Below are 9708 nucleotides of genomic sequence, written 5' to 3' on the forward strand. Positions count from 1 at the left end.
TGATGCTGGTGGAGGAAAACGTTTCCTGACTCGCTTCTCCAAAACACCCCAAAGTGGCTCAATAATATTTAGATCTGGTGACTGTGCAGGCCATGGGAGATGTTCAACTTCACTTTCATGTTCATCAAACCAATCTTTCACCAGTCTTGCTGTCTGTATTGGTGCATTGTCATCCTGATACACGGCACCGCCATTGGATGCACATGGTCCTCCAGAATGGTTCGGTAGTCCTTGGCAGTGACGCGCCCATCTAGCACAAGTATTGGGCCAAGGGAATGCCATGGCAGCCCAAACCATCACTGATCCACCCCCATGCTTCACTCTGGGCATGCAACAGTCTGGGTGGTACGCTTCTTTGGGGCTTCTCCACACCGTAACTCTCCCGGATGTGGGGAAAACAGTAAAGGTGGACTCATCAGAGAACAATACATGTTTCACATTGTCCACAGCCCAAGATTTGCGCTCCTTGCACCATTGAAACCGACGTTTGGCATTTGCACGAGTGACCAAAGGTTTGGCTATAGCAGCCCGGCCGTGTATATCGACCCTGTGGAGCTCCCGACGGACAGTTCTGGTGGAAACAGGAGAGTTGAGGTGCACATTTAATTCTGCCGTGATTTGGGCAGCCGTGGTTTTATGTTTTTTGGATACAATCCGGGTTAGCACCCGAACATCCCTTTCAGACAGCTTCCTCTTGCGTCCACAGTTAATCCTGTTGGATGTGGTTTGTCCTTCTTGGTGGTATGCTGACATTACCCTGGATACCGTGGCTCTTGATACATCACAAAGACTTGCTGTCTTGGTCACAGATGCGCCAGCAAGACGTGCACCAACAATTTGTCCTCTTTTGAACTCTGGTATGTCGCCCATAATGTTGTGTGCATTGCAATATTTTGAGCAAAACTGTGCTCTTACCCTGCTAATTGAACCTTCACACTCTGCTCTTACTGGTGTGTGCAATTAATGAAGATTGGCCACCAGACTGGTCCAATTTAGCCATGAAACCTCCCACACTAAAATGACAGGTGTTTCAGTTATTTTGTCCAACCCCTGTAAGTCGACATAAGATGATATGAGATAAGATATGAGGCATTATGAGACTTTATGAGATGTTATGAGATGATATAAGAAGTTATGAGACGCCACAAGATGAGATGACATGAGATGATATGAGACATTATGAGATGTTATGAGGTTATTAGATGACGATGATATGAGATATAAGATTATATAAATATATAAACTCATTTCTGTTTTCTGGACTGTACTTTATTACATGTACACTACATGAACAAAAGTATTGGGATGCCCCTCTTAATTTTTGAATTCATGGTATCAGCCAAAGCCGTAGCTAACAGGTGTAATAAGGTCGCCATATTTTAATACTGTTTGTTTTTGGAATGGGACGTCCAGCAAGCTCATGGTCAGGCGTCCAAATACTATTGCTGTGCAATAAACAGTGACAGCAAATTCTGTGTGACGTCTTTATTAAATGATTTTAATTAAAGTATTTTAGTGACATTTACTCTATAAAACATTCTTGGAAAATCAGTGATGTGTGTTTATTAATAAACTTTACAGTAAACTTTATATAAAGTGATTGTTTTAAGAATACGAGTGTTATCAGTGTTGAATTACACATGAGCCAGTGTTTATTTACCCTCATGCAGCGCTATCAGACATTATACTACGTTACGCCTCATTATCAGTGGATTAAACACTGATAAACTATATAAAGAAAATAAAGCTGTCAGTCATGGTCGTTATTTCCTCACAGCAGATCTCACAGTGGTCCGTCCGTCTGATGAGCTGTAAACTGAAGAAAGAATTCCTGTTATTAACAGGAGCAAATACTCATCATTAAATAGACTAAAACTCATCACCGTACACTTCCTGTTACTTACAGGCGCTACAGGACGTCAGAGGTCGTTAGTGTGCAGCAGCCAGCGTTTTTTATGCTGCTCGTACCCGAATCCCTCGTCGTAGTTTCCTTTCTTTTTGAAAAGCTGCTGGTAGTGGGAGATGCAGTAGAATTCTCCGTACAGAGACGCGTAGTTACGCAGGCTACAACCCAGAGAGAGGCCAGATTTATACAGATAAAGATGATCCAGGGTGGATGGAACGCTTTTATTTGTCATATACTGTATACATATACGCGTGTACGGTACATGCGGCCCAACTGAGGCTGCACGGCAAAGCCGAGACCCAAACCAGCTCTACCTACTAGGATGCTGTGGAGGATTTGCTGTACATGCCAGTGTGTTAAGTACATCAACCAAACTGGTGGTTTCTTAAAATAATGATTTTTAAAAAGAGGAAATATTTATTTAATTATTAAACCCATGTCCCCAGGACCCTGCGCCACTGTGTCTGCCACAAGTAATTTTTATTATAACTATAATTATATAATCAGCCACTGTTTTATATTTTGAAACATAAATCATAAAAATTTTATGATTGTTACCCGATCGGTGACTATAAATTCTAGTGTTAATTATTTTAATACTGTGGAATGAACCCACATGACAAATTTTCCAGCTCAGAATGCCTCAAATATCATCCCGGATCATTTTTAACACATTTTATTAGTTTTATTTATACCTTTTCTCTCCTTTTCCTCCCAAGTTAGCGTAGTCAATTTGTCTTCCACTGCTGGGGGGATTTGAAGACCCCACCCAAATAGTCTGGTCATTCTGCCCTAGTAGAACCATGTCTGCTGGTGGCACTGCCAATTATGCTCGTTAGATGGTGCCCAGACGACCGGTGGCAAAGCAGAATTTTGAACCCGAGGAGTCACCACATGGGCGACAGTCTCCGATATTTTATGAAAAAACAGCTATGTGATGTGAACAGTACTACATGCTCACTCGGATTTCCTCTGCTGTCATGGTGGTCATTATTGTTATTATTATTATTAGAGTCTCTCTTTCCAGCTTGCCTAAATGCAGTGCAGTGAAAGCAATAATGTGCATAAGTGCACAGTTCCATACATGAAACCATGTGCTGCCCTGGACCACCAGGTATCAGCGGACCATGCAGAGCTAATAACGACTGAAAGTTGTTAAATGCTTGGAGGTTCTTACCTGAGTTTCTGGTTGCAGTGTTTACAGCAGAAACAGTTTTTGTGCAGTAGAAGTTTATCGGCTGCTATTTTCTCCATGGGGTAAACAGGTTTCAGACATGCTGAGCACTTATCCTGAGCGAGCGGCTGAAACTACAGTCAGATCAGGAGTGATTACAAGTGTGATCGGAGGATGGAATTGTAGCCTGATTGTAGACGATTGATTTGGAGTCACTTGAGAATTAAATTAAATTAAACTGCTTCATGTATCTAATATCTAATAGGAGCTGATATTCAAATAAACACGACAGGCTTTGAATATGATAGACACACACACACACTGTTTATTTTCATGGCTTTGGACTACATGAAACACGACACGGTTCTTTGACTACAACTCTTACACATCTACAGTGAATCAGAAACAACTTTAAATGTAAAAAAGAACCTGAAAAGGTAAAAATAATAAGGAATGAACTAAAATGATTCATGTTTTACTGAAAAACAACTTAAATATATTAGAAGTACAAAAGCTACCTGAATGTTAACAAAATTAAACACAGATTTGTGCTAAGCTAAGCTACGATAATATTATCTTACGTCATACTATAACAAACCTAAACAAAACACATAAAACAAATAGAACCTTTATGATCCTTATTATCATACAGTACTATCACTGAACAATTCAGAACCTCATAATAACTAGTTTATAATTCTATAATCAGCTATAGTATACTGTAGATAGTACCTGTGCTGAATATAGTAAAGATAAAGTGTACATTTTTCAGCTTAAAAAGGCATTAAAACTAATTGATAATCAAATTAAATGGTATATAATTTAGTTCTTTGCATTCCATAATGAATGTAAAATATTTTATCATTATGATCAATTCCAAATTGCTGTATATGTAAATAAATGGTGGTAGAACTTATATAATGTACAGTATTTCTATCTGAGGGGTAGACAGGGCACAGATTTACATTTTATTATAAAAAGCTCGAGTTTTATTGCTTTGTTTTGAAGAATTAAGGAATTTTTAGTTGCAGAATTAAAGCCCTTGTCGTTTTCCTTATGAACTTGCTTGATCTCCATTAACGGAAGTCGTTTTGATTCTTGGAAACACAACTTCCGGCGTGTTCGGGTTGCCCACGAGCTGTCCCCTGAAACATGATTTGGTGTCAGCCTGAGTGGTCACGACCGTGGAGGTTTTGGAGGAGTAGAACGTGTTTCCGAAGCTGTCCGTCTCCTCGTACTTCTCCCTGATGGTCTTGGTGCCGATGACGGTCTCTTTCTTGGGGCCCGTTTTCACCTCCAGCGTGCTGACCTGCCGCTTCTCGTTGGCGGCGGGAGCGTTGTAGGTCGAGGTCTGAGCTTTCTCTGGGTTCTTTCTGGCGGTCGACTGGATGGAAATAAACGAGGGCGAGGAAGGAGATGCCGCTCTGGGTTTGATCGCTGGAGGACCCAGCTCTGATTTCGATCTCTCCGCGTGCACTGGTGTTTCTGTGGCACTTTTCTGAGGGACGTCTTGGTTGCTTGGGGTTTGAGGTTTTGCAGATTTGCTTGAGCCGATGCTGATTTTGCGTACGTTTCCTGAGACCGGGGAGAACTGTCCGGACATCATGGACTCCTTGAACAGACCGGACAGCCCTGCGATGTCCGAATCGGATTTTAACGTAGACACGGAGTAAAGGGCTTTCTTGATGGTTTTCTCAATTTCCATGAGCCTTGATAAGGTTTGTTCTTTTAGAGTATTTATCGCTGCACTTGCTCTTTCAAGGTCTCCATAAGCCACCTGCATGGACGACAGCACTTCGGATTCACTTATGGTTTCCACCTTCCCTACTTTCTTTTCCACCTCTGCGTTCTTGGGAGCGACCCAATCCGGTACACTTTCAAATATCTTCCTAATGTCACCTTCATGTTCCTGACTCGTGTCTTCTTCAATCTCCTCGACTTTCAGCAGAATGCTTTTGAGCTCGTCTTGCTTCCTCAGCTTGTCGATGATTTCCATGGCGGTGCTGGTGTTTCCTCTCATGATTTCGTCCATGTGCACGGATAACCTCTGCCTACGTTCTTCTTCGCTCTCTCGTCTGCCTTTTTTCTCCCTCATCGTCACGGTGCTTTCCGGCTGTCCCTTGGGTTCGCCTTCGTCTGGCTTGGTCGTGTTTTGCTGTTCTGTGCTATCTGTGGCCATTTTGAGTCTTTTGGGTTTGACGGGTGGCATCGCCGGGCCTGTTTTCACCCCGAAGTTTTGCAGGGAGGCGTGGAACCCTGGGCCAGCACCATTCTGGTTTCTTTGACCTTCTTGCTCTGTGAGTACTTGTCCTTCAGGATGTAAACCCTGGCTTGGATTGTTATCTGGATTATTTCCGTTTAGCGGTGGCACACCGGCAGGTTCTGATTGTTCTTCTTTCTTGAACAGGGCATCGTGTAGTTCTACAGGTTCTTCACATCGTTGTTCAGGTTTGTCTGACTTTGTTTCGTGATTCGACGTCTTGCTGGCACAAGGGATCGTCTTTAAATGGTCTGGTTTGAGTGGAATGGCCGGTTTAGATCTAAGTGGTGTCTTACTCTCCGGTGGCTGTGTTTGGTTTATCAGAGGTGAGCATGCCGATGGTTTATTTGCAGACTGGCCTTGACTCGCATGCTGTGTCTCTACAGTCACCTGTTCAGTCATAAAGGAAGACGGGCATGCTTTGACAGTCATATCAGCGCTCATTTTGACAGCCTTGACGTCTGTTGCCTTTTTCTGCTCCGTGTGAGATTTTCCAGAGTTTCTGTAAATCATGGCAGCTTTAAAATCCCCTTTATTGACGTTAAAGCTGGATTTTCCGAGAGAATCGAGAGCCGACTGGACGCTACCCTTTAAGCTCTCGTCCATTCCTGCTTGTTGTCCGGTCTCAAAGCTTAATACGGACTCTGTCTCGCTGATATAACCTTCACTCATGATCTCCGTCAGGTACTGATCATCCGGTGGTAACGGAAGGTTGTCCTCTTGCTTCTCCTGAACACTTTGTTGGAGACTTCTTGCCTCCATTGTGGCCTGGTGGAGACTCTTCATGGCCTCCTCGAGGTTTGACTCCTCTTCTCCTGGATGAACCAATTCTGTCAGAAATACTGAATCTAAACCATCTGGCTTTACTTCTTGACATGAGACATTCATGTTGTCGGCGATGCATCCTTCAGTCCCTGCGTGTTTATTCTTGAGCGTTTCTTGGACAGGTTTGTGGAGCTGTGCAGATGTTGACCCAGAGTCTGAATTTGGAGTAAACATGGCTTTGAGAGTCTTAAGATTCCCTTTTGAAATGACACTTTGCTCCTCTTCTGCAGTTCTTTCACGTAGATCTTCATCTGAAGGACTTTTCTGAAGATTTTTTAAATAATCCAGATCTCCGTTCTCAATGCAGCTTCTGAGCAGCTTCACGTTCCCGTTTCCTTCAAGCCTGTCTGAGCGCGGAGCGTCCGTCTGGATGGAAGGTGGTGGACTGCAGGCGTTCGGGTTGTCGTCATCTTTTCCGCTTAACAAAACGTGGATGTCTTTTGACTCCATCATGTTTAGAACTGTTCCATCATGGACATCATGCCTGAAGAGAACGTAAACCACGATTTTGACTGATCCCGCTTCATGTTCTTGTAGTAAAACTCCCTTTCCGGGGCAAGTTTCCTGCCCAAGCAGGTCTTCGATGACCTGGACCATGACGGTAGTTCTGTATTCTTTGTCCTGGTTTACCGTGAATGGTAGATGGTAAGTCGGCACGTCAACCGTCTGGATCTCCACGTTTCCTTGATCGTCTTCTTTCAGCAAGGCTATGAGCGGGTTGAGATTCACTTTGGCTAAAATCTGAAGCAGAATGCTCTTCATGCTTCCCATGACGACCTCCTCGTGTAGGATTTCAGGACCCTCATTCTCGGTGAGGACGTAGTTTGCTCTTCTCACGTGCCCGGCCTCGGTCGCTTCAAGAACCGTTCCCTGAGATTGAATCACGTTAAAGGTGTAAAGTGAGGACAGGGTTTTGCACATGCGCTCCTCTGTGGTTTTGGATTCTTCCTCTTTTTGCCAGTTGATTCTGTCCAGAGGCGTCGACTCGAACATCTGAGTTCTGTTCCTCACGTTTGTTTTGACGGTTTCATCATCTATAGTTTGGTGCTCATTTGCACATGAGATGTTCTCCTTGAAGAACCCAGTTTCAAAAATCTCTTTGGCTTTGGAGATGCCTTTATACACCTCGCAGACATCTTGATCCACCTCTGTAATATCAGCGATGCTAAACGGACTGTTTATTCTCCCAGAGTCGTTTTGATACGTCTCAAAGTCCTTCTTTTGCTTCAGGACCGCTCCTTTTTCTTCATCTGCGATGACAACCCTTCCAGGAAACAGGTCTTCCAGATTATCTTTAAAACTGGCCGCTGACTGACCTTCAAACATTTTCCGTGTGGCTTTAACATCCACCCTGAAGTTCTCCTCTTCATTAAGTGCTTCACCTTGTTTCTGTGGGGCCGTGTTAAGTTCTGGGTACGACGTTTGCTCTTTCTCGCCATCTACGGAGCCTTCATCCTGAAAGCAAGACAGAAGCTGTCCGAACGTGTGTTCACCTTGAACGCTCCTCTCAGTCTGCTTGTGGTTTGACTCCCCGGTGTTTACGGCACCGTTCTCAAATAGCCAGCGCCTCGACTGGACCTCACCCTGGTATGCGGCGTCTGCGGTAATGCCAGAGTTTAGTATGTCGGCGAACTCCTCCTCCAGCGCGTCTCCCAGGCCCTTCAGCTCCGGACAGGTGTGTTTCAGGAGCCGCCTCAGCTCGCATTTCTGACGCTGTTCGTACAGCGTGGACAGAACCTCTTTCGGAGGAGGGGTCGGGACGGGGGACTGGAGGTCAGCCCTGGAATCCGCTGGTGGAATGGGACTGGCTGAATCATGGTTCGAGCTCGGAGAATCGAGCCGCTCGGAGGCGTGCTGTGCTACGTCGGCCATCTTAAGATGTAACAAAACAACAAACTTTACTTTAGCTTGTTTATTTTGGAAGACACCCTTCAAAATCCAAGCAAGCATGCTTTTAGGTGCTCACACACGTACCTCACGTTGTTAGGATGCAGGTTGTTTCTGTTAAAGGTTCCAGCAGGTCTGTGTGATGCTCGTGAGTATAAATCTTTAGTTTGGCTGAACACAGTCGAGCATTTTAAATAATATAACAATATAATCACTAAGCACTTTATTAGGTACACCTATCTGGTATGTACTGTATATGGATAGTGGTAGCCTAGTGGGTAGAGCAAGTCCCTTAACCCTCTCTGCTCCAGGGGTGGCATACATTTATATGTATATATGACAAATAAAGGCATTCTATTCTATTCTATTCTATTCTATTCTATTCTTGGTTATTTATGAGCTACACTCACCATACAGCCAGCTTTATGGGTATACACTAACTGACTGGAGCCCATCTGTTGCCCTGTCACCCCCTTTACTCCAAAAGGACCCCCCACCAATCAGATGAGTTAGCAGGTGCAACAGTGTTGCTGGGACCTGTTTTTAAGACCAAGACCTCACTGTCAATGCTGGGAGGAGATTAGTTCTCCAGTCCAAAAATATAAGGTCAGCAGCATTCTGTTATAAGAAAGTGTCCACGGTGTCCACAAAAGAGTAAAGGGACCTCACACACACACTACCATGTTATTACCATGTTAGTAGATTAATGAATACGGTACAGGGGAGTGATGATGTGTACAGATCAACATATACAGATCAACTACATATATAATGGTTAGCCATCATAAATAGGCTGCTTTCACACCCAAGGTTAATCCACAACCGCAACACTGTTGGGCCCTTTAGCGAGGCCCTTAACCTTCAATCGCTTGGACAATATACTGTCTCAGTACTGTAGGTCGCTTCAGATGAAAGCGTCTGCTAAATGCTGAAAACGTAAACGTGATGCATTGAGGAGATGTTGGTGTAAATTTCTGTTTACATTTCATAGCTTTACTTCACAATTACCCATAAATCAAAGTCTAAACTGCTTGTAAATGGTAAATTAGAAAGACGTTTGGGTGTGGCGCTCACAACGCGGTCCCTAGAGCAACAACCTGACCCATGGCTCACTCGGAACAATACCAAGAACCCCAAAATTTAGAGGTGTCCACTGTACAACAGGTGGAGGGTTTATCTGTCAGTGGTAGGTGTTTCAATCCTATTAATTTCAGGGTCATGAAAGATTATGGTAAAACAAAGTAAAAGCAAAAGCAATTTAGTAAAATAATGACTCGTTTTTAAGTATGCTGACACACCAGAGTAAGATGTTTTAGACACTAAATCCATGCAATAATTAAACACAAACTATTAAAAATAGAGAGCTTTTCAACTTACCATGAAAGCTTTTGGTCTGGTTGTAGATAAAATGTTCTGCTCCTATAAATGATAAAAAATACTTATTGTTATTTATATACAGTTTATTATTGTATGACCAATGCACATCCAGTTGCTTTGAATTTGCAGAAATCAAGAACGTAATCAGATCAGCTTGTGATGGTTTATCACTGATTGGTAATGATTATTTCCACTAAACCAGGTCTGACAGGTTCGGCCGTGCCCCGACCTTGGCTCCACCAACCGCAGCAGGAACAGAAGCAGTACTAACTGGTTTTA

The 9708-nt window shown here is 43.5% G+C and overlaps 1 protein-coding gene across 1 annotated transcript; it reads right to left on the reverse strand.

The window, feature by feature from the left end:
• Nucleotides 1-3990: 3990 nt before the first annotated feature.
• On the reverse strand, nt 3991-8037 carry LOC134300811 (xin actin-binding repeat-containing protein 1). The gene has a single exon (XM_062985233.1). It carries the CDS (start codon nt 8035-8037, stop codon nt 4135-4137), a length of 3903 nt encoding a protein of 1300 aa, XP_062841303.1. The 3' UTR covers nt 3991-4134.
• Between the last annotated feature and the right edge of the window lie 1671 nt (nt 8038-9708).

This window comes from Trichomycterus rosablanca, chromosome 23 (assembly GCF_030014385.1).
Source record: "Trichomycterus rosablanca isolate fTriRos1 chromosome 23, fTriRos1.hap1, whole genome shotgun sequence".
Taxonomy (NCBI): domain Eukaryota; kingdom Metazoa; phylum Chordata; class Actinopteri; order Siluriformes; family Trichomycteridae; genus Trichomycterus; species Trichomycterus rosablanca.

What these genes read in the sequence shown, in the direction of transcription:
- LOC134300811 (XM_062985233.1), bottom strand. Translation starts at nt 8,037, where the DNA reads ATGGCCGACGTAGCACAGCACGCCTCCGAGCGGCTCGATTCTCCGAGC.